At 42.7% G+C, this 26,527-nt stretch overlaps 1 protein-coding gene across 6 annotated transcripts in view; it reads right to left on the bottom strand.

Moving 5' to 3' along the window:
• The window catches only part of DPP6 (dipeptidyl peptidase like 6), a 783,790-nt gene that overhangs the window by 124,920 nt on the left and 632,343 nt on the right, over positions 1-26,527 (bottom strand). For all 6 annotated transcript variants that reach the window (XM_042859184.2, XM_042859187.2, XM_065582727.1 and 3 more), the window contains one exon: positions 14,584-14,704. In XM_042859184.2, coding sequence (XP_042715118.1) covers positions 14,584-14,704 — 121 coding nt within the window. The remainder of the gene's footprint in view (positions 1-14,583; positions 14,705-26,527) is intronic.

The following is a 26,527-nucleotide window of genomic DNA, read 5'->3' as shown; positions in this document are numbered from 1 at the left end:
GACGGGGGCGAGAGGTAATAGGAGCCTATATAAGAAAAAGTCCCCAAAATCGGGACTGTCCCTGTAAAATCGGAACATCTGGTCATCCTAGATGGTGGGTATGGGGACAGGAGGTTTCTTCCTTGGCTCTAGTGGCCTCCTGCTGGACATTTCAGCATTGGCTTAACAATCATCAATGTCACTTGACTCTGGGAGCTGCTACGCTGGCTCCATATCAGTGGACAATAAAAGCTGGTGTGTGAAAACTCCTTTCAGATTTCAGTCTGTTCAGAGGCTTGCCATTGTGGATGCAGTAAAAATATATTTCAGTGGTAATTTAAAATGTCCAAGCAATGGCTGCAGCTTTTACACGTATTTTAGGGCAGAACCTTTTACATCAGCTTCTACTGGTGATAGTGCTGGATGGATTCCCTCAGCAGTCACAGCAAATGCAACTTGATGGATGGTGGGTTTGAGAGTTGAAAAATACGGCTGTGGACTTCTTGGACCACATTCCAGTTACCAATCTTGTGACACAAAACAACCATACACCCAGTGTAACCAGCCAGTTAAAATGGATTCACAGCTACTCGGTGTCCCCAGAGTGGTACAGTGCAGTCAGACCCCTTATATTGGATACTAATCTACATGTTTTAAGACAGCCTCTGAAATGTGTTAGTTCTCTCCTTTTTTCTAATCACTGTTAAACATTGACATAACTTTGCACAAGTGTCCTTTGTAGACTAATATCCACTGATGACTGGAAAACAGCTGGTGTGGAAGCTATGCCATATGGTAGTTACTTATGGCAATATAAACCTAATTGAGCATTGATGGGGACATAATCTCTGGATGCTTTATCTGTTATTTATTGCTGGAGTGTCAGCGAAAGGGTCTGCTTCAATCCATGCACCCTGAACAGTTCTGCTGGTTGTAGGTAAAGGGTACTGAGTCACCTCCATCTCCTGGTTAATGTCACTTTATAGTCACTATAGAAACAAATAATTCCATGTGGTTTTTGGTACAAATCACTTTGAATAATATACATTCTCTCTAACGTCCAAACTTCTCAGTCATCTCAATGCCTCTACTGTTCTGTATTTTAGAGTACAGTAGAGTATGGTTGGAAGTTTAGGAGTTTAGCACAGCAGGAGGAAAGAGTCAATTTCAACTTTGTAGGACCACACCTGATCCCAAGATGACATACAATAGTAACTTTGCCTTTTACATTTCACAGGTCACTGCCACCTCTGGCTTTCCACTCAAAGAAACTTTGTGACCTGTGAATGTTTTAGCTTGATATTGGGGACTTCAAGATGTAGCTCTTTGAGCTCTACGTTGTTGTTTTTTGGTAGCAAGGATAGTGTGTCCAAATTCCATAACCTTGGGCTGATAGATTTTTTTTTCAACTTCAATCATAATTTCTGGATGCTTTTTTGATTTTACAGACTTTACAGTAGAAATGAGGAGGTCAATTCTCTGGTGAATTTCACCCTCCTCAGCAAAATTTTCCTACTCTCCCATGTAGCCTTCACCTGTTTTAATTTGGATACATTTATTTTTACTTTTACCCTCTGTTTGTAATCCTCTGAGCTGTCATGAGTCTAATTGCAGAGAGGAAGCCATAACACCTTCTAAAATAACCTGAAATAGTTTTCTATACATAGAAATGCCTTAATTTTATTTATTCGATAGCTAACATGACAAATACGTATTTCACCCACAAACACCTGCAGAGGGATTTGGATCAAAGTTTGTTAAAAAAATCAATATGCAGAAAAAAATCATAAGTTGAAAGCATTTTTCAATGTAAATGTTGTATGTTTATAGTGTCACACATGTATTTTTAAAACACCAACAAATTTCTGGTCCAGCCTGGATACAATTGTTGTTATTCTGCTTTATTACAAGCATCTTCAGATCAAATATTTGACAATTCAGGGGGAAAAAATGAAACTCCTAAAATTCTGTGAGTTTACCACAAGGTGGCATGTAACAGTCATACATCTTTTTCTAGGAATAATGTCTACGTATAAAACATAGCCTGTGCAGCTATGGCTATAGTGAATGGAGAGCATAAACATTATACTTGAACAAAATTCTGTTGTCGTTACACTGATGTAAATCCAGAGGAAATCTACTGACTTCAATGGAGTTACTCCAGACTTAGACCAGTATGACAGCCAGTAAATCTAGCTGGTAATATTTAAATGTGCTAGTATATTATTTCTTGAATCAAAAATAAAAGCATCATCAGAAATGTCGAGTATTGTATTCAACCTGGGGCTAATACAAGTGACATTAGAAACAGATTAAAATCAAACTGAAACCCAAAATAGTCATATTGTGCAACATTAAACATTACATTTTTCAGGAATATTCTTCTCTGACTGTCTGAGATGTTAACTAACTTCAAATACCTACATGGAGGTATATTTTTCACCTTTCAGAGATTAATCTAAATACCATATATTGGGGAATATTTTTAATTAACTTAAGCATCATAATGGGGGGAGGGATAGCTCAGTGATTTGAGCAGTGGCCTGCTAAACCCAGGGTTAATAATAATAAAAAATGGAGATATCCCCTCTCCTAGAACTGGAAGGGACCTTGAAAGGTCATTGAGTCCAGCCCCCTGCCTTCACTAGCAGGACCAAGTACTGCTTTTGTCCCAGGTCCCCAAGTAGCCCCCTCAAGGATTGAACTCACAACACTGGGTTTAGCAGGCCAATGCTCAAACCACTGAGCTATCCCTCCCCCCAAGGTTGAGGTTGTGAGCTCAATCCTTGAGGGGGCCATTTAGGGAACTGGGGTAAAAATCTTTCTAGGGATTTATCCTGCTTTGAGCGGGGGGTTGTACTAGATGACGTCCTGAGGTCCCTTCCAACCCTGATATTATATGGTTATCTTCTCAGGTTAATTTTTTGCAAACACAATGTGTTTGATTCTCCTTTACCCTGGTGTAAACCAGGAGCTAAGTCTACTAAAGTTACAATGTAATACTACTGCAAAGGAGAAGAGACTCGATCAGGGTTTGGGGGTTAAATTCTGTGTCAGTTACACCACTGTAAATCCACAGTAAATCCACTGAAGTCAGTGGAGTTACTCTAGATTTAAACTGATGTATCTAGGAAGAATTCAGCCTCTTGTATGTGACATGATACATCCTATTTTAATGCCCGGGATGTCCATAACAAGTTCAGTGACCTGCTTAATCAAACAGCTAAACAGACTCTTAAATTGCAGCAACTAAAGCAGTCAATGCTATGTTTGCTTCAAAACATCAAAATACTGGCACTTCTGGATAGCAGCAGCAGTATATGCTGATACTATTTCTATTATTGCTGCAAATATTGACAAAGCTCCTATCACGGTGATACCTAGGCACAGTATAAACCATTTATGAAGAGCCAAATACCATGAGAATGAAGAGCACCTACTCCGTGCCTTTCTGCAGTAGCTGACTCATTTTCCTTGAAGAGACTCAAGAAGGAGGGTAACATCTAGACGATTGACTAGGAGAGCCCAATTGGAAAGATTCATTTTAAATCTCACCTTGAATGCAGCCAGGCTGAGATACAGACTCTTTCTGGAGGGACAGAATTCCAGGCAGGAGGGTCTGCCCCCGACAACAACCTGCCCTCGTTCCCTTGAGCTGCACTCAAGAGGAATCTAGCCAAAACACGGCCTCCAAATTAGCTGTCATAACTGGGGACAGTGGAAGGCAGTCTCTGAGACAGCTGGAGTTCAGCCCATTTAAGTTGTGACCTTTAATTTCATCCCGGAGTGAACCGGTATCCAGCAGAATGTATGCTGTAGAAGCGTAAGATGATCTTGGTTTAATCTGCCTCACAAGTGGATAGTCACAAACTCAGAGTAGACTTGGAGGGTATTCAACGGTAGAGTTGTTGCATTAGTCCCACTTTAAGATGACAAAGGCATAGATTAACCTGCGAAGGCTTGTACCCAAGAGCAATGACCACAATCTTTTGGTCAGTCAAAGACGAAGGACATCATTCCTGGCTAACGCTGTTCTTGCAATGTCCAGAGACAGAGCAGAAACCAATAAAATCCCAAGACTGCAAACCATTCAGATAATTAAATGGCAAAAACTTCATTAACGCAGCGTTAAGACAGTGACAGCTCTTGCCCTTCCAGAACACTGAGTTTAGCAAAACTCAAACTTCTGAAACCCAGGAAATACAGAGGTCAGGTAAATGGCCACACAACCTTAACCAAATACACCCATAACACACACACTCCGACTCGGCCTTTTCACCGTAATGGACAGGCGCTACCTGCACCTGCCCTAAGCTCTAAAACTGAGCCTACTCGCTCAACAGATACCACTTCTGGACTTTAACAACCACTTCATACCCTTTTACAACCCCTTCACACTTGAACATGCCACCTAAATCTAAACTTTCTGCACCCACTGCTAAATCCACAGACTGCTCTCACATTCCACCTCACTACTGACAATACCCATGGCAAGAAGATCCTAGTACCTTGCTACTGACACAACATACACAATTCAGATGCCCCCGGGGCCCAGATCCTAGCTCACATGAGGGAGTAAAGAATGTGACTCACAGGAGGGGGGGCATGGAGAGGGGGTCTGATCCCCATATGTCCCCCAGATCCTGTCACACACACAGAGGGGCCAGGAGCAGGGCTCAGAAACCCCAAGAGAGGCAAGGCACCCCCATATCCCAGCTCACATGAGGGGAAACAGGGAGTGGGGCTCAGACTCCCCTAGAGGGGTCCCAGATACTGGCTCACACAGAAGGGGAGAATGTGGGACTGAGGCGCGCCTCCAGCCCCTATGCCACTCCCCCCAGGTTTCCTTCCCAATGTCCCTCCCTTGAGCCACCAATGCCTCTGACCTCCCACACCACGCACCCCCATTTATCCCCCCTCCCCTGGATGCAGCCCAAACCCCTTTCACCCCTATTCCCCTACTCCTCCCCCTCAAAAATGCCCCTCCCCTGAAAGCAAGCATTTGCAGGTCTAATTTTTTTGGTACAAAAATACTTTGATTACATTCACCTGCCTCTCCCACCCACCAAAAAAAAAAATCCCGGACAGATTTTAGCAATATGCCTTCCAACCTTTCCCAGATTTCTTCCCAAGGTGAGTCTCAAATTGTCACTGGCTGGGGAGTTCAGAATCAAAGGCTTACTGCTTAGTCTTCTGAGCTACCCACCTGCAGTGCAGGCTTGCCACCTACAAATCCTCTTAGCCTCGCTCTAAGTGTGACCGATTTGGCTGACCCTTACTCAAGAGTCTAGCAGGAGAGTCAAAGTCGTTTCTAATACTGTTCTGAATTTTGCTGCCCCAAAGGGCTAGTGGGTGCCATGCACTCTCTGGAGGTAACGCTCAAGTGAGTGAGATCTTTGTGCCAGGTTCAGGGCCATGGCTGGATCTCTAGGTGTAGGCAAAAGAACATTGACAGAATATATCCTTAGAAAAGCTGTTTATTTGGGGGGCTGTATCTCAGGAATCCCTTGGTTAAATTACCCCGCATTTGGATCTTTTACCCATTCCCCACACTCCCATGAGGAACACTGAATTCCAAGGCAATCTGAGTATCCACACAGATTTTAGAGCACTGAGGAAAGACATCCTTTAAACAGAAAAGTCTCGTCAACCTTAACTATACTGGCACGCCCCGTGAGAAAACACCCTCAGTTCTTTGAACAAACGTTGTCATTGCAAGTCCAGCAAAGCTTCTGCCATATTTGGACTGAGTCTAAGTCAGATGGGTTTCAATCGGTCCTTATCTCTGTTCCATGCTAGGACAATAAAGGAAAATAGAAAAGGTGATTAGCATAATGCTGACATCAGAGTTTCTACAGCTTGGGGTTCTTTTGGAGGCAAAGCCCCGGTCTCTGAGACCTCAATGAAAGGAAGGAGTGAGCTATCCCAAAGCAATACTCTTCACTAGGTTCATTAGTTGAATACCTCTTTACTGGCAGCACTAATGTCTGCAGACAGATCTAGTGATATCAGCATGGACATCTGGCCTCTGTCCATGCCCTGAGATCACTGAATGGCAAATAATGCTATTTTCATTCCAAAAGTCGCTCTTGAAGCCCAAATGATGGGAATCCAAAAAAATTGAGGGTGCCAGTTAGAGCTTGAGCTGGCAAGCAACCACTTTCCAAATGACCTTCCCCAGAAAAGGGATGAAGTTGGTAAGGCTGTTGCTGCCCAGTGCTATTTTTTGAGGAAGGACCAGGTAATAGCATGTTTAAAATTCTTCAGGGGCTTTCTGTTTTCCATGCAGGCATTCACAGTCTGGACTGGTAAATGGCCCAAACAGCCTTCACTGGCTTTAACCAGCTGAGAACGACAAGGAGCCGGTCCATCTATCTGATGCAATCTATAACGCATAACTCACCTTGACAACTGAAGTTTACCCCATGCATCAAATTGAACAAGGAACTTCCGATGCATCAAGAACCTTTGATTGCATGACTGGATGAAATTTGATTTGTGAAGACTGAGTTGCCTTTTCCCTCCAATAATAGTACGGTGCATGATGCTTTGGAAAGATTGTCCCAAATCTGATCAATCTTCCCTGAAACAGAATTCTTTACAGTAGGAGGCACCCACCTCAAACCTGTGCTTGAGGTGAGAACTAATCTGCCATTCCCACTTGGGCTAGGTCCACACTACCCACCTGATTCGGCGGGTAGAGATCGATCTTCTGGGATCGATTTATCGCGTCTCATCTGGACGCGATAAATCGATCCCAGAAGCGCTCCCCCGTCGACTGCGGAACTCCTGCTCGCCAAGAGGAGGAAGCGCTGTCGACGGGGGAGCTTGCCTGCGCCGCGTGGACCCGCAGTAAGTAAACTCAGTTCGAGCTAGGAAACGTCGACTTCAGCTACGCTATTCTCGTAGCTGAAGTTGCGTTTCCTAGATCGATTCCCCGCCCCAGTGTGGACCAAGCTTTGTTGTTACAGCCATCCTCTTTCACATTCACTAGTACCTTACCCTACAAGTAATTCAACTGATGAGTAGGGTCCTCGTAAATGTGAGTAATCTGCCCCAAGTGCTAAATTGCTGCTGTAGTGACATAAACCTAATGATGGGTATGTATCTGACAATGCCTGAATAATGCCCCCATACAACATGGGGAAACTTCGTATTTAAGCTTTCCGAGAATATCATTCCAGCAGTGCTATATTTTTGCTGCCATAGAGAAAGATGGAAAATGTAGGCCCTCGGCCATACCCCAACAGTCAGCCACTCAATAACCAACTATAAAACAGTATGGGCTGAATTCTTTGCAACTCCCCTGGAACTAAATTGACATTATTAAGACAGCATGACAAAACATCCCTGTTCATTAGGTATCAAATCTCTTGCAATCTGGTGATTTCCAGGTGTGACGAATACTCTGTGGCATACTGGGGGTACCTTCAAGCACAAACTCAAAGGGCCCAGTGTCATGGTTGCCTCCTTATGCTAGAGGAAGATCTGTGGAATTTCTACATCTCCCATGGTGAAGAGTGCTCTAGGTGAGTAAAGAAATTAAGGTATTCAAAAATCTTGCCATTTATTGCCCTTGTGGAACCAATGACTCTTAGCATGCATTCTCAAAATGGATTATCTTGCTCCATTTGTATTCCCACAGGGGCTGTGTTCTCCTTGTCTCTGGAGCCCTTAAGGTTCACACACTTTTGACAGACACTCCTTTGGAGAATAATTCATCAGAGATGACTCAGGCTAATTCTTCTTCCTTCATCTGCCCCATCACACTGTGTGGTTACTATTTGTTGGCTATGGTTTACCTTTTAGTGTGAAATATTACAATGTCCGTTTTCTTTCTCAGGCGACACCTAGCAGGAATTTAAGAGTAATTCACTTACAGCTGTCGTTGTGCTTGACTCATCTTCAACTTCAAGCATAAACGGACTGTGAAAGTTCTCAGTTTCAGGTAAGAGGGACTCACGGTTCTAATAGTATAATGTTAAAAATCATAGAAACAGACAAATGAAGATAATATTTTCAGCAGACTCTAATAACGTTCCTGTATCTATCATGCTGTCAATGTCAAGACCTTACAAGCTTCCTGTATTAATACTTCATTTGACACCAGTCTATACTAAGAAGGGAAATATATCTACTTCAGGTACTTAAAATGTGAAAAGCATAAAAGATGCTCCTCAAAGTAAACACTATATGACTTGGCAGATACTGTGAAGCACTGCACCTCTAATATAACAATACATGATTTAATATACTCTAATTTTTGCAAGGTGTTGATTAAATTACGGAGGAAGACTTTTCATAATTACATCCTGCATTGTCTTCTTAAAGTCAGGAAAGGGTGCATAATTACACGGGCAAGATTCTGCCAGCAGCTGTGTATATGCAGTTGCCACAAGTTCAGGGGGAATTGCATAGAAGTATCTGAGGGCAGACATTGGGGCTATTTTACAACATCTTGCAGCAAATTTTTGTACGGTTATAAGATATTTAGTCTTAATGAGGATGACATCCTGGCCTCTCCCACCAGGTGTCACTGCAAAGTCACATTACAGTATCTAGCAATAACATTCGATGCAGACAAACTGTGGATTATGAGGCTATGTAAAGGTCACTGCTGAGTAAAATAATCTCTTTTCATTTCTTTTTTTTTTTTTGCTCTCTACCCTGCTAGACAAAAATAAAATATAACAACACTTGCTTTGTGTGAAGCTCAACAAAAGAACAGAGGATCAATTGTAAATTGTGGATACAAATATCTTTTATTGCATAAAAGTCTATAAGAGATTGATATTTAAGATGCTGTTGCTGCCCAGTGCCGCAAATATGGTGGTCCCTTTCTCACAATTGGGACAAACACCAATAGCATGGTGTTGTAACCAGAAAATCAGGGCTAGCTTTAAAGTTGAGGCAACACAAATCTGTCTACTTGAGGATGTCAGTTTCTGGATGACAGACTCGCAGGTCAACTTCCTGTTTGATCATCCCCTTTGACAGCCACACCAGATGGGGAAGAAACTCAACATCTATTTTTTTCCAGATGGAAAACAAGGTTCATAAAAATCACATAGTCTGCATGTAATGGGCAGCACTCACCTCTTGAGCACATCCTAGTGGCTGTGCGTGGTACCGTAGACCTCATCTGGTCCCTGGTGCCACCTGCAGGCTGCCAGCTGACCTTAGTGGGTCTTTCATGGCTTGGGCCTCTGGCTGCGTCACAAAGTCCAAATGAATCCCTTCCAGGATATTAAAGAGGCCAAAAAATAACAGCCTATTTGCCCTCACTAGTGTCTTCATCCCTTTAAATTTGGCCCTTTGTTCTGTCTCCAAAATAAGGCCTGTTTCCTACCTGGGGTTTACGCCAGTTTACCTGTGGCTGACACCATATAAATAGAAGCTATGCACCGCTTGATTTCAGTTCATTGCTGAGAGTTCCCTGGGCCTCCTCCTATCTGGCCCCATTTATCTTCATCCTTACTGCAGGGCTAAGGTACTTTAGTCCTCTCTCCCTGCAAACCAGGCTTAAGCAAATGCAGCCAGAAACGCCCTGGTTGTCCCTCAAGATCTGTTGGCCCAGAGAGGAGCACACTTCCTCGCCTTTCTGGTCCCCACCCGGAACTGAACTGCTAAGGTCCCACAGCTCCTTTTATCTGAGACTGTTGGGCTCTGATTGGCTGCCTCCTTAAGCAGGCTTGGACAACTTCCTTTCCTGGGTCTGGATATAGTAGAACTGCAGGGCTTCCTGTGTGGAGCCGCAAAGGCCGGGTATACTCTGTCATGCTGCCTTATATATCAACTCACAAAGCAGCTTCTGTCACTTTGTGAGGGGCTACTTTTTATATCCAAGGAAATGTACACAAAAAACAAAAAGGAAGTGCTCAGCTTGATGGTATATAAACAGGGTAGACCTAGATAAGAGCCTAAATAAAGTCCATGCCTCCACTCTTGCAGAAAATGGCCAACAAATGAATGAAGTTCATGTTTTAAAGTGGCCCGAGGAAGAGCTCTATGAAGCTTGAAAGCTTGTCCCTTCCACCAACAGAAGTTGGTACATTACCTTGTCTCTTTTAAACCCCCTCATGTTCTCCAAGCAGTAGGAGGCAACACATCTAGCAGCACAAAGTGACTCCAACTTCTAGAGAACACTGTGGTTATAACTGGCTAAAGAAGGTAAGGTAGTGATTTTATGATCAACTTCTTTTTATTCAGTGTAACTTCTCTGGTGCTTTGTATACTGGGCCTGAACTACAGTACTTACACACCACAAACTGTTCATTGTAGGCACTGCAGTAGTGTATAGGCATGTATTTATTCATAGGCCTTTCTATGGTTCTTAGCAACACAGTATCTCAGCACTTCGGAACAATTAAGTATTTTTTAGCCTCACAACATGTGAGATTGTGAAATATTTTTACCTCTTTGTTTTCAAGTGAGGAAACAGAGGTTCAAGGAGGCTGTGACTTTTCCAAGGTCACACGGGTAATCTGAGCCAAGAACAGAGTCTAGGTCTCATGACCCCCCATCCTCTGACTTACCAAGACCTCTGGACAATATGTTCAGGTGTCCAGAATTTTGACAGTTATGAAGAGACATTAATAACAATGTGGGTGAGAATATTAGGTTTGGCTGTCAGAGTGTGTTATAACAAAATGCATGAGTGCAATGCATTCTAAAATTCACTACATTTTTTATGGAAGTGTACAATGCTTTTGTCAAAACAGCACTCCATTTCACAGAAAACACTTTCAATCATGCCTCTCTTTATTTTAAAAATTATCTTTAAATTTCACTGTTTCTAACACACACACAAACTGACAGTGGTCATGCATAACAAACTACACCATTCTATAGTGACAGGTTATATACTCATTTATATACATAGCTTGTTTACAGCCCCAGGACTCTCAAAGGGCATCCAACATAGATACCTGGAATGACTCCATGGATCTGTTCTCTTTCTTCTATGCTACAACTTCATTTTTACATTAGACATGTAAGCAGCATGGCAGAAAAAAGTTATATCAGACTATACGAAAGCACTAGACATGTTTATTTTAGCTTTATAAAAACCATGCTTAATCTAGCCTTTCATGTTATAGTAATCTATATATCAGCCTACAACCTTCCAGCTAAATGCACTAAGTAGATTAAGCTGCTTCATCAGCTTTGATTGATTTGAAATGTTTTTCACTATATTATCAAGATTCAACAGTTCAGCATAAGTACCCTGAAGAAAGTTTTTCCCCTTTGGCAGATTTACAAAAGCAAATGCTTAATGTGAATCACAATGAATTTCTGCATGTTTATAGGGGAAAAAAAAACCCTTCACATCCACTCTAAAGCTGCTTCTGCTTCTGGATTTACCAAAACCATCTGATTAATACTAATAGTACCTATTTTATCGTGACAAAAGCAATCATGTTATGAAAAAAAATGGTCCCTCTGGGGGCTGTCATTTGTATTAACCAGTAGCAGGGGCACACCAATAGATAGCACTGCTGGGGCTGTAATTTGCATAGCCTAATATGCAAAACAGCTCTGAGAAAGGACAGTAGGGATTTTGATAGCACATAGTTACAGACTACCTGTAAAAGGTTTTTATAATCCTACTCTTTAAATTTGAAATTTGGGAAGTTTTTTGTCTTGCATTTGGAGAAGGTACTAAATAGGTCATAAATTGTAACCGTAACCCAAATGACTGCTCAGTAGAGCCTCAGCTGCTAACATTATCAGAAGTCATAAACCTCAATGACAACAAGAACACAAAAGAGAAAAGGAAAACACTCTCATTCGTTATGCCAATACTGCAGCCTTCACTGTAGCTCATTCTCTGACTATATGGTGCATATATTTGCATAAATGGAGCGAGATCTTTGAATATGTTCAGAATCCACCCCAAGAACTTGCTGAGATGTTAACAGCACAAACAACTATGAATATGGTATGAATATCAGGTCCGTCTACACAGGTGAGGTGGGGGAGACGTTGCTATAGGAACCCATGAAAAAGGCAGAGCACTAAGAGATGATCCTGAGATGCAAAAGTTAGATCTTTGCCCAGATTTCAATTAACTTCTCATTCAGGCATGTTTGGATTGAAGGTTTTGGTTTGGCTCATTCTTAGAGAGAGGCAGTCCTGCTAAGCACATATTAATAGTGGGAAGGTGGCCGCCATCAGCAGGGATATAACAGCACAGCACAATGCAGGCAGCTAGGGTAAATCCTGGCTCCACTGAAACTGATGTTAAAACTCCCATTGACTTCAATAGGGCCAGGATTTCATTCCTGGACTCCAACTTCCACTGGTCCTGGTGATTCCTTTAGCACTACTGAGCTCCTAAGTTCCTCTGGACTTCCCACCGACCCCAAATTCAGTGTGCCTACAGGGCTCCTGAGCTCCACAGCCTTGCCTTGGGGCCACACCAAATCCTGTAGCCCTCCTGCTTGCTTACTGTCCATTTGGTTTCACCCAGTCAACAGTTCTCTGCTCCCCAGCAATCAATATCTTGATTCCTACTTCCAGTCCCAGCGTTGCCTCCTACAGACTTTTTAAATCTGTAGAACCCAGTGGAGACCACATCAGGCTCATGGGAAGACTGGGAATCAAGTTAGGAAGCCTGGGGGATGCTGCGAAGTGGAAGGGAGCTCACTTATGGAGACCAGCTGGGAACTAGAGGCCATCCAGAGCTCCAAAGATTTACAGAGCTCTCTGCTCCCTGGTTCTCCTGCTCACAATTCCCTGAGGAGTGTGGGGCCTATGAGCTAGGCCAGAGAGACAGGTCCAACCTGCAAAACTCCGATTCTGAACTCCACCTCAAAACTCAGGAGGTGTTTGTATCTGGGGTTTTGCTTTGGATACTTCTCTACCGTTCTCGTGGGGACTGGTCACTCTATTATTCAAGTGTCAACTGTTTTCAGCCACATAGTCTGTGACACTGTTAGCATCACAGACAAAAGGCTTAAGTATGATCATCATATAACAATGAAATTACCAAGAAATAAATGGATACTGTGGACCTGATTCTGCAACCCTTACTCACACTGAGCAGCACTTTCAATGGGGTTACTTATTTTGTAAGTGCTATTCAGTGTAAGGGTTGTAGAATCAGGCCCTGTATATTTACATTGGATTTGATCAGAGCATCACTTATTTTAATCAGTAAATTAACACGGCTTTAACACGACGTTTTTTTACAAAGGACAAAACTGAAAGTCAATGTCATCTAAGAAATAAGCTGAGCAATCCAGTAATTGAATAAAAATGTGTTTCAGCACAACACAACACTAGTACATCACTGTGTACTAGCTTGATCACTTGAAGTTCACTGACGTGATAAACTCTTTCTGTCAGCATTATGCCCTGTATGCAGCACACTCTGAGAAGACCTTATGTACTAAATGCTGTTTATCAGCAAAACAGAGAGACTGACATGTACACTTGACCTACAGAGTCACAACAAGGAAACCTCATTTCTTTAGCAAAAATTAGATTAAATTAGCATTTCGCAACATCCCATCAGCCACTCCGACTAACTGCAAAATGCTTTACAGGGAAAATGTTGTATGCTGTGTCGTTGTAGCCGTGTTTATCTTCAGGTATTAGAGAGACACAGACCTCTGTGTAAGCCCGAAAGCTTGTCTCTCTCACCAACAGAATTTGGGACAATAAAAGTTATTACTCACCCACCTTGTCCCATTACAGGGAAAATATTAAGTATTCTGTGATGCATAAGTATTTCAGCTTCAACGTACATTTAAACATCAAAAACAATGACAAACAGGTAGCAAACACTTCCACTGATGTGTGTGAATAATTGAGGGCCCTGAGTCTTTGGGAGTGATGACTGCAAAAGGGCTGGTTTTAGTTTTCTGGTTCTTGAGGCCAGTTCCTTACCAGCCTTAGCTTTGACACAGTGTAGAATAGCCTAGGGGCTGCTCTACACTATGCCACCTAGCAGTGGCACACAAGGGGACATCTGCCAGCTGAGAATAGCAGGTGCACAACATTGTATTAGCTATGGCCCTCCTGCCCTTACAGGACCATTATGTGGAGTAGGAGTCAACTGCACTGGTTCTGTGCCAGCTGTGGACTTCCCCATGCCAGGGAAATTCTCGCTACCGAGTTCTGCACAGCTTCCAGCTTCTTTGTGCTACCTGGTCTAGCTACCTGCCCGGTACAAAAGGGCCAGAGCACCTGGTTCTAGAAGTTTAAATCAGAGCAGTTTTTTTGTTAACTTCTCACCCTTAGCCCCCCCCAACCCCTTCCCCACACACACGTCTGCCACTTACTGTGATTAAAAAATAAGCACTTCTGATGGAAACCTTGAGTTATTGCAGGTGCCATTACATAATGAAACAATTCTGTTCATTAACACCCTGTGATTTATCACCCTTGAAACAAGGGGGAAGCCCTGGAAAATACAATTCTTACATCCTCTCACATTATTCCCAGTTCAGCACTTAAGATAAGTGTTGGAACAGCTGAATTTCCAACTAATGGGCCATAGTCCTGAGAACTCAAATGTTTCACTTCTAATTTTACCCTATACTGCAAATCTAGAGCTTAAACGCATAACTAACGGCAGCCTTCAATATTGTGTCCTACCTTCATACAGCCAGTCGTTGAGGCCATTGAAAATAACACCTTCCTTTCCAGTGGAGACCACTCGGATGGCTTGTTTCCCCACATGAGCACAGTAATAGATGTTATTCTCAAAGATAAATATCTAATTTGAAGGGAAAAGGAAAAGAGAACACGGTTAAGCAGGGAGTTCATTATAAAATAGTGCATTGCCTTCACAACAATCAGCAGTGCATGGTGATAGATCACATTTCTACAGCAACTTTTAACAAAAAGGATCCCAAAGCCTTTTATCAACTATACTGCAAACTCCTCAGCTGATTTAAGTTAGTATAGTTCCATTGACTTTAACAGAACCTGTTGAGGGTCTGGCCTGACAAACAAGTATTTCTTCACTCGTTACTAAAATATTGTCATCACTTTAGATATTGAATTATGGCAGTTAAACAGCTGTGATCTGCAGCTTAAGGTCAAGAAGTGAAAAATACCATATCCTCCCAGTAGTTTCTGAAACATGGTGCATAGACCACTGGTGGTCTGCAGAATGTTTTGCAGTGTGGAGACCTGACTGGTCATAGAAGGCTGGTTCTCCATGTTTGCAGATGAATGTGTTTCCTTAAAAGATAGCTGATGGTGTATTAAATACTTTTAAAATAATGATTTCAATGCCAGGTCTGTCTGTAGATGCTACAAGAATGACATGTGCTCCTGAATAGGAGGGGAAGTGCGTTGTATGTTTACTAGTGGGTTGGAAGGTGGCCCACAAGACAATCTCTCTATTAACATGTGGCCCACATTGAAAGGGCTGTGAAATCTCCTGCCACATCCTATTGAAATTACCGGGTAATTTTGGGTTGTTAGAAGGTAATTACCCATACTGAAATTTGGCCAGGATATGAACATTAATATGCATACTCTTGAGAAAGGTGACAGGGGATCCTTAATTCATAGATTCCAAGGCCAGAATTGACCACTGTGATCATCTAGTCTGTCCTCCTGTAATGACAGTGACTGGTCAGGACCAAGGGGCCTGACCCTGGAAACCTTTACTCACACAAGCAGCGCTACTCAGTCAGTGGGAGTATCTGCCTGAGTAAAGACTACTGGCATGTGTAAAGGTTTGCAGCGTTGATTTATGAACAGTCAAGAATTCAAGCCAGACTTGCCAAAATGGTGCCTGCAGCTAGGCTCCTAACTAAGTATCCTGGTTTTCAAAGTACCAAGCATCCACAGATTCTACTTACGTCAACAGAACCTGATGAGTGCTGGGCCCTTCTGAAAATTAGGCCACTGATTTAGGTATTTAAATATGGACATGAGAGCAAAACTGTAGGCACCCATTCTTGAAAATCTTGGTCCTTGGCCTCAATCTTTGTCCTTATCGCTGACTAAACACTCTGTTTCCTGTATCACTGTCACATGCAATAAAGGGATGTTTTGGGGCTTCTTTTTGTTTTCTCTGTAACAAGTTTTATCCTTTTAAAAATAACACTCTTGCTTTGAAAAATACTATTAAACTTCATTCTACCAGGCTGCAGAGATGCAAGGCACAGGAGTATCACCAAAGCGATTTAGTGGGAAAGACAAATTGTTAATGACATTTAATGGACGTTTAAGGATGGGATTTTTATAAATTTAATGATATTGGTACAAATGTTAAGTATCCTTTCCATGATACAAAAATGCAATTTCTTACATTGTACTTATGAAAAGGTAGAACTGGAAAAAATATTTGCTTTCAATTCATGTTTCATATCCTATTACAGTAGTGTTTCAACTAGAGATGAGTTGGAAAGCTGCCAAAAGCAAGTATAGATCCTAATTTAATTTCAGCAGCTGTTATGGTGAGTTTGCCTGGGGTAAAAAGTAGAACTAAAATTGTACCTTGTTTTATTCTTTTCCAGATTACATGAGCTTTTGAGCTAAAAAGAGCTGCATCCAATTAATATATTCTGAAAGTAAAAATATTCTGCGACAGATATTAAATTCTCCTCTCTCTCCTGGCTTTTTTTTTATTTTTAGTATGCAGATAAAACAAATGAGAGGTACTGAGCACAGACTGTTATATTAACTAACAATTTTGCATATGCTGAAGTTTAGATGCACACAAAAAGTCAGGACTAAGCAGAATAACATACCGCAAGAAGAATACTGGATTTTTCTTTTACACTTCTAAAACCAGCACTCTCCCTCATGGATGAAATAAAAAAAAAAATCAAAGTGATTGCTGTGGTCATGAAAACTGAACACAAATCAAACACTAAGCCACATAAAACCAGGGTACCTGATTATGATCATATCGCCATCGGTATAAATCCATTCACTGACTTCAATGGAGCTACTCTTGATTTACAGAGTCAAGCCCAGAGGTGCCCTAACTTTGCTTAGATACAATGTAAACTAGCAAGGAGCCCAAAGGACTACAGCTAATTTGCATTAAAGAGAGCAAATTGTGGCCACCGTGCGTGTGTGTGGGCAGGAGGTCACCTGTCTGTCAAATAACTAGCACATCGTGGGTGCTACTGCAATCCGAGGAATGTTAATAATGAAAAATGTTGTTGCACAGCATTTATATCAGCTTTAGGGGTGTGGGAACTCCTGTAGGTTCTGCAGTCCCAGTGGCAGAGGTGGGGGGTCCAGGGCAGGGTACGTTGTGGGTGTTGTACAAATTCCCTTCCTTCACTCAACCTGTTCCACAATTCCCTTGTGTGTAGGAGTGGCTCTTAAAAAAATTATATTGCTCTCCACAATAGACCTAGCTCTCTCCAGGATACGTCAGCTTCTCGTCTGCTGCGAGAGAGGCAGGACAGTCCGGTAGTTATGCTACTAGCCTAGGACTTGAGACACATGGATTCAATTCCCTGCTCCACCACAGACTTCCAGTGCAACCTAAGGGAAGTCACTCTCTTTGTGCCTCAGTTCCCCATCTGTAAAATGGGGATAACAGCCCTTCCCTACCTCACAGGAGTGTTGTGAGGATAAATGCATTAAAGACTGTGAGATGCTCAGATACTAAGGTAATAGGGGCCACATACGTACCTAAGATAGATAGCCACATTCATAGTTGTCTGGGGTTTCGGTGATGTTGTAAGTACCAAAGACATGGGGCAGTGCACCATTAGTGGTAGGTATTATGGCTATTTATTTAGATTGTGGTAGCATGCACATTACACTAGGTTATATCCAAACCTAGATGACGACACTTCTGAACAGAAGAGCCTCCCAAAAGGGAAAAGGACAGATTATAGCTGGCCTCTGGGCACTTTGCCAACACCTTCTCTTCCCAGTGACAGGAGAGCATGGGGGTCCCCCAGACTCCCAGCTCTTATACATACAGGAGGAACTATTGGTTTAGAAACCCATGTTTGAAAATTTTGGCCTTAGATTTTGACTGTTAGGCCCACCCCAACTCTCACTTGAAGTTAATGGAAGCTTTTCCCGGACAACATCCTCCTTTCTATAATAAGATGAATAGTAATGAACACAGTATATTCTGGGGACCTTGTCACTGTATAGGAGGATTCTCTATTTAGTCTTCTCTAGCTGAGATTTATTACTCTTTTCTGCAAAGATCATCCAATCAAACATCCAGATTAGAAGGAATTATTCAAGTGATGCAACATGTTCCTTGCTCAGAGTTTCACAGTAATTGAAACAGAAGGGCTTGCCATACTTTGTATCAAGTATCAGGGGGTAGGCCTGCTAGTCTGTATCCATAAAAACAACGAGGAGTCCGGTGGCACCTTAAAGACTAATAAATAAATAAAAACATCTGTTAAATAAATGTGTTAGTCTTTAAGGTGCCACTGGACTCCTCGTGGTTTTCATACTTTGTATGTTATTTACCTTTAAACAAATCTACAGGAAAAGTAAACAAAGCTGAGTAGCAATCCTTTTGCACAGCGATGCTTATATTTCTTCACTTTTTGCATCTTTCAGAGCTTTGCTACACTAATCAGTGTGCACACTGCACCAGAGAGCTGCAATGGAAAATGAATACAGCATTTTTACGTTAAAGTAACTTCCATATAATTTAGAGCCAAACTGCAGCACCTCAGAGAGAATTTAAAATTATCCTCTTCACTACAGTGCCTTGTACCCTGAAAATGTCAACCATAATCAAGATAAAACATAACTGAAGCAGCACATGGAAGACTTCTATGTAAGTAGCTTATAAATTAAGAAAAAGCTTTTGAACTTTTGCTATCCATCAAAAAGAAATATCTTTACGTTACTCCATATCCCAGGTTACAGAGATATTAGATGATTTTATGAAATACAATTACAATATTTTCAATTTTTTTACATTAGAAGAGAAATGTCTAAAATAACCAGATTCCTTTGAATTAATCAGTACGTGATAAGAATTATTTGTGAAACAACGTTTTATGGACATTAATTCTACACTATTTTATGCTTACTTTATATAGTACTGTACATTTCAACTCTAACATAACGCATGGCAATTAGATGGTTTGATCTGACTCCCACTGAGTTCAATGGGAGTAGAATCAAGCACTAAATTTACTGGTGCCTTTTTCTTTTTCTGTGTACATGCAACTGCAATGGGATTTATGTGTCTGCATTAAATGCATGATTGTCCACCTTTTTTCTGTGGACAGCCTCTGGAAACTGCCACAATGGTTAAAAAAAAAAAGCAGGCAAAATGTTAAGATGCATAATTAATAGCATGGAAAATAAAGCAGAACATATTATAATATTATTAACATGCTTCCATTTGGAATACTGCAATCCATTCTGGTCAACTTATTCCCCAAAAGAAAATAGCAGAAACCAAGGGGGTTCAGAGACAGGCGGCATGAACAGAGGCAGTTCAAAACTTCCATACACTGACGGACTGAAATGACTCTAGAGTGGAGAAGAACAATGGGGTGAGACATAATAAACTAACAAATGGTGCAGAGGTGGTAGACAGGGCACTGCTATTCACCCCTTTTCAAAAACAAGAGGACATTGAATGAAACTGAGAGGCAAAACATTTAAAATGAATAAAATGATTCCCCGCCCCCCATGTATAATTAACCTATGGAACTCACTGGCACAGGTATCATCAAAGACATGAAACCCTCTCTTATAGCAGGGTTGAAAGAATTGGGCATCTATTTATAAAGATAACAAAAACATTCACAGATACTATAATAAGGATTTAAAAAAAAATGCCAAGGGCGGAATCCTGGCTCCACTGTAGTCAGTGGGATTTTTGCCACTGACTTCAATGTGAACAGGATTTGCCCCAAAAGTTCTGGAAGGATAAAATTCTTCATGCATTTAGGCATCAGCAAACCATTACTTGATACGGACTGGGAGAATATATCGCTATGGGCAATTTATTCCAGAACAGCCTGTTGCAGGATTTCTTGCACTTTCCTCTGAGGCATCTGGTGATGGGCCCTGTTGCAGGCAAAATATTGGGCTAGATCAGTGGTTTTCAACCCCCGGGGGTCTGCAGACTCTGTCTAAGATTTCCAAAAGGGACCATACCTCCATTCAAAAATTTTTAGGGGTCTGCAAATGAAAAAAGGTTGAAAACCATTGGGCTAGAATAGATGACCAATCTGATCCAGTATGACAACTCTGGTAGTTTTCCAATGAGATCAGATTAGGTCATCTTTTCCTTCCTGCCTCAGGAAAAAGAGTGCCAAAAAGTAGCAAAAGTCCATAGGAGAGGAAGATCTATAAGAAGCCTACACTCTCAGATCTAACCCCTTTAAAAAGTATTACTGTTTAAACTAACTGCAACAAAATAGCCTGATTCATTTAAAAGACATCAGGGCTTCTTCATGAATATGGCTATGGAAAACTCAGTTTTTTAATATTTCTGGTCATTCTCAGACTTCTAAGTGTACGTTCTCTTGCTGAACTGGACCTACCAGAGTATTAACAATTTTAAGCTGTAGTAACAAATATAGTGGACTAATTAGAACTTTTTGAATATGTGACATTCTGTGAACCTACTGATAAGAATCTCTTTAATGTATCGTACCAGCCAGGGCTGAGCAGTGCTGTTTCATATCCTATCTCTTTCTATTGCACTACAATTCCCACTCCTTGTCAAAACGCCCAACACAGGTGAGTGCATTTCCAATTTCCTCACAAGACGACAGAACAATCGATTTACCCCTATGTATTTTTTACTGCTGCTATTTATTTTCCAATTTGAGGTTAGGATTCGAAGTTGATGTTCTGTTTTCCCTATAATTTCCAACATGTATACCCTGTCAACTGAATGAGCAACATTACCCAAATGTATCGCCACCAAGCACAAGCCTGGAGTTCTGACTCTTTATTGTATTATATTATTGACATGGTTACAGGGAACTTTTCATACAAGTTAGAGGTACCTCCTGTGGCATTTTAAGCTTCAAACCATAGGAACACAGGACTAGAAGGGACCTCCAGGATCATCGAGTCCAGTCCCAGCTATCACAGTAACCCTGTCATATAAAAACCAGTTGTTTATCCCCACTACTCCTGTGGGGAAGCTAGTCAAGAATCTTACTTCTCTAATAGTTAGAAATCTTCTTATAATGGCCAGGGGGGATAGCTCAGTGGTTTGAGTATTGGCCTACCAAACCCAGGGTTGTGAGTTCAATCCTTGAGGGGGCAATTTAGGGATCTAGGGCAAAAATCTGTCTGGAGATTGGCCCTGCTTTGAGCAGAGGGTTAGACTACATGACCTCCTGAGGTCCCTTCTAACCCTGATATTCTATGATTCATAGCCCATCTGTGTTGGTACCAGCATCGTCCTTTAGCTTACACACCTCATCTCCCTCCTTTGTATTTAACACCCCCAACCCAAATGTACAATTCTGGCATTGGCCACTGTCAGAAGTCAGGATACTGGGCTAGATGAACCTTTGGTCTGATCCAGTATGGCAGTTCTTATGTTCTTAATCAGATCGCCTCTCAGCCTACAATTTGCCAGACTAAATAAGCTAAGCTCTTTTAGTTTCCTCTCAAAAAATAGGCTCTCCAAACCCCTGATCATCCTAGTAGCCCTTCTTGCACCTGTTCCAGGCTTGAATTCATCTTTCTTAAACATGGGTGACCAGAACTGTACACAGTATTCCAGATGAGGTCTTACCAGTGCCTTATAAAGTAGCATTAGTACTTCCCTATCTCTACTGGAAATTACTTACCTAATACACCATAGGAAACACTTCAGCATCTTCTGTTAACTTATTTTAGCCAACCATACAAGAGCAAAAATGTTAGGGCCTTTGAGGTTTTTGAGTTGAACTGTGTAACTGTTATATACTTATTTATATATGATCTCCCTCACTGCACCATCTGAAAGCCACTCAAACATTAACAGATGTATCCTCATATACCCCTCTCCTGGAAGGTAGGGAAATATTATCCCCTTTACGCACACTAAGTGACTTGCCCTAGGTCATCCAGGAAATCCATGGCAGAGCCACGTCTTGGGCCAGGTCCTTATCCTCATAGACACTTAACCTAACTATCTGATCTTATTTCTGCAAAGCTGGGGCCTGAACCTGCTTGCACTGAACTCTATGTATGTTTTGCCACTGAGTTCAGCTGGAGCAAGATTGGGTCCCCTGGCTGCATATGAAGAACAGGCTGTCTCGAGATTTCTAGTACTTCCCACTTCCAGGCAAATACTTTGACTATAGTCTGTCTCGAGTACTTCAGCTTTTCCACTCCTGAATGAAACCTGGAAGCACAGGATACATCTACACTGCAGTTAAAATCCCATGGCTGGCTTGGGGTCACAGAGCTCTGGCTAATGGGCTGTTTAAGTGTGGTGTAGATGTTCAGGCTTGAGTGGAGCCGAGGCTCTAGGATGCTGTGAGGTGAGAGGGTCCCAGGGCTCGGGCTACAACTCGAGCCCGAACATCTACATTGCAATTAAACAGCCCCTTAGCCCAAGCCCCACAAGCCCGAGTCAGCTGGCTCGGGCCAGCCGCGGGTATCTAACTGCAGTGTAGACGTACCCACAGAGGCCCATGAAAATGAAAAACAATGAAGAGAAAAAAGGTCCTTGCTGTTTTATTTTGGTGACAGATTTAGAGTTGTTGTTGAATGGAACTAGCTTGCCCATCATTGCCCATAATGCACCTTGAGGCACATCAGAGAATCACGAGTGCTTTTTCTTTGGGGTACAAAAGAAATCTCACAAATATTGTACAGAAAATGTCTTGTCACTTTGCCTTTACTAGTCTCCCATCAAAGACAGCAGTATAAACCTATATGATCAACTAGCAATCATTTCTAAAGCCTGTTGCTGATTGAGTATGCATTATTTAATGAGCACTTCACTGATGTATCTTTTCTTTTGGATCTACAAAACAATCCAACCTTTGATGTTCAGCTGGCTTCTATTAATACCTTCTGCTGCTGGTGTTGTTCTTTATGCATTTGACACAATTATGCCAGATCTTATCATTTCTTCAGATAGATTACAACAAAATTGTAACATTGGTTTTCACTGACAAAATTGAATACTAATGAGCACGACTTTTGCTGACACCTAGCATTTCCAATTAGCTTTTCAAGATAGTTGTTTAAATTTGACAGCCGGGGGAAAAATAAGTTTTGAAAATGGAGGTAAAACATCAGCAATTATCTATTTTTTTTACCAAAATAGTCAATTTTTTGCCTGGTAGGAAAGAGAAATATACCAGATTAAGATTTAGTTGGTGTTGGTCCTGCTCTGAGCAGGGGATTGGACTAGATGACCTCCTGAGCATAGGCGCCAACTCCGTGGGTGCTCTGGGCCTTGAGCACACATGGGAAAAAATTAGTGGGTGCTCCGCACCCACCAACAGCCAAGCTCCCCCCTCCTCACCTCCTTCTCCCCGCCCCCCCCAGCACGCCGCGTTCCCGCTCCTCACCTTCCCTCCCAGCGCTTCCCGCCACCTAATAGCTGTTTGGCGGTGCTTATAACTTTCTGGGAGGAAGTGGGAGGAGTGAGGACACAGTGCGCTCAGGGGAGGAGGTGGAGAAGAGGTGGGGCAGGGACCTGGGGGAAGGGGATGGAATGGGGGCAGGGACTTTGGGAAGGGGTAGAATGGGGGCCGGGTGAGGGCGGTGCAGGGGCGGGGGGTGTTGAGCACCCACCGGGAACAGGGAAAGTCAGCGCCTATGCTCCTGAGATCTCTTCCAACCCTAATAGTCTCTGATTCTAAAATGGAGGTGTGGGATGGAGGGGATTTTCAATGGTATTTATGTTTCTTTATAAGCTACAAATTCCAGCCTTACACTAGCATCTTCACTGGTGGTCCCATGCAGATCTTCCATGTGATCCATCACATATTGATAATTTAACTGAGATCAAAGTCACAACTCATCATACTGAGATTTAGTTCTGAAACCCCCATTTATGTTAATTGAATGTAGGTGGCTAAATTGCTCCTTAGCAAGAAGAGAATATGGAGGAATGCGATTGTTTCTGAGGGAATATTGTATAGTTGCATAGCTTACTTTAGTCCCTTTGGAGCCATATTCAGCAAAGAAAGGCGGTGTTTAGATTGGTATCTGGAAAGTGCTAGTATTAAAATGAGGGCTTGGAATGTTAACCAAAGCCCAAATGCAGTTTGGATCCAAAGCCAAACCACCAAGATGGCTGAAGCAGCAGAACAGATGTCATTGCAAAATTTCCTGCTCTTTTTCCCAGCCCCTCACAGACCCTGCCACAACTCCAAAAAGGGAAAAAAAAATAGTCTCCTTAGTTCTCTTCACCCAGGCACCCACAATTAAAAAGCTGGACAAGTTCAGACTGGAAATAAGGCGTACATTTTTAACGGTGAGAGCGATTAATCAGTGGAACAATTTACCAAGGGTCGTGGTGGATTCTTCATCACTGACTATTTTTAAATTAAGGTTGGATGTTTCTCTAAAACAGAGGTGGGCAAACTACGGCCTGTGGGCCACATCCGGCCTGAATGACCCTCCTCCCCAGCCCTTGAGCTCCCGGCTGGGGAGGCTAGCCCCCGGACCCTCCCCCGCAGCCTCAGCGCGCCGTGCTGCCAGCGTTCTGGGCAGTGGGGCGCGAGCTCCTGCCCGGCAGCACGGCTGCAAGAGCCACCGGGGATGTAGTGTATTAAATTGCTCCCTGTAGGAATATGCTACTTACGGAGCACCAGGATTGGCAGCGGTAAGTAGTACACCATAAGTAGCACATTCCTATGGGGAGCAATTTAATACATTACACCCAGGTAGGGAAGGCTGTGACTCCCCAGCCCCCTATCCGCCCCTCCCAATTCCTGCTCCCTGACTTCCCCCTTCAGAACTCCCGACCCATCCAACCCCCCCCGCTCCCTGTCCCCTGACCGCCCCCTCCCAGGACCCCCCGCCCTAACCTCACCCCGCAGGATCCCACCACCTATCCAACCTCCCCTGCTCCCCGTCCCAACTGCCCCAACCCCTATCCACACCCCCGACCCCTGACAGGCCCCCCAGGACTGCCACGCCTATCCAACCGCCCCTGTTCCCTGTCCCCTTATCCAACCTCCCCACCCCTTACCATGCTGCTCAAAGCACCAGGACTTGCAGCCGTAAGTAGTACACCATAAGTAGCACATTCCTACAGGGAGCAATTTAATACACGACCGGCCCTCCATACAGTTTCGGAACCCCAATGTGTTTGCCCACCCCTGCTCTAAAAGATCTGCTCTAGGAATTATTTTAGGGACGTTCTCTGGCCTGTGTTATACAGGAGGTCAGACTAAATGATCACAGTGGTCCCTTCTGGCCTGGGAATCTATAAAACCTTGGGGGTTGGGGACCCTCAGGCCTCCAACTATTCTCTGGGATTTCAGGAGCACTGGCCTAGCTGCTCCCCCTTTACTTCGCACCAGAGGAGGTGGGAGAGCTGTCAAATCGGGTCAGAGCCGCAGCAGGACTTCTGGAATCTCTAGTAAAGCCCCTGGAGGCAGAGGCTGTAGGAAGGAGAGCAAGTGTGTCACATGAAATCTGGTCTGAATTCCCAGCTCTGACACTGACTGTTGTGTAAACTCAGGTGAATAATTTAATGTCTCTGTGCCTCAGCTCCCTATCTATAGGAGTAGGTGAGGAGATGCATTGAGTCATATTTGTGAGATGCTCTTACCCTGCAGCAATGATGAGAGGAGGGGGGTCTTCCCCGCAGATGACCAGATATTAATAGGGGAGGAGGACAGCTGCACGGCCCTCGCAGCTATCCTGAAGGTAGAAGGCACCAGTGGTGGTGAAGGCTGGTCAACTGGTACCAACAAAGACTTCAGGGATGGAGAAAGATTACTTCACTCCTCCCTAAGGCTTTTAATAGTGAATGGCAAAGCCAGGGCAGCAGGGCAGGTTCTAAGGGCAAGGCAATGAAATGCTTCAAAACCCAGAAGACAGCACTAGAGATTGAAGTGTTCACGAAGCCCACTGGGTGATCTGCAAACACATCAAAAGCAGCATGTGTGTCTCCTTGTTTGAGCTTCAAGACTTACATGTGTTTAACGTTAGTAGCCTAAGAAATTAAGTGCTTGGGGGTCAATACAACACAATGAGCTAGAAATGGCTCCAGTCACAGTTACTATAAAAGACAAATGGAAGCACCGTCAGACAGATTGTTTGTTTAAACATCTGTCAGTAGAGAAATGGCAGAACATTTACCATACTCAAATGGAGCACAATCCATGTCAACTTAACGAAAGATCTCTGAGGTTTCCAGTATCTCTTATAATAGACATTTAAGGGTCAAGTTCTGCTCTGAAATGCACAAGGGCAACCCAGGGAAGAATTCTGATTCAGCGTGGGTGAAAAATAATTCAATCAATTCTTCAACATAAAAATATTTATTTATTTATTTATGTTTGTATTACATTAGTGCGGAGAGGTTCCAATCAGTTCAGAGCACCATTGTGCTAGACGCTGTACTACCACATAGTAAAATACCATTTCTCTTCCTAAGAGCTTATAATTTTGGTTTAAGATAAGACAGACCAGTAAGGTA

This window comes from Chrysemys picta, chromosome 2 (genome assembly GCF_011386835.1).
Source record: "Chrysemys picta bellii isolate R12L10 chromosome 2, ASM1138683v2, whole genome shotgun sequence".
Classification (NCBI taxonomy): Eukaryota; Metazoa; Chordata; order Testudines; family Emydidae; genus Chrysemys; species Chrysemys picta.
This window is presented reverse-complemented; position numbering and strand designations above follow the sequence as displayed.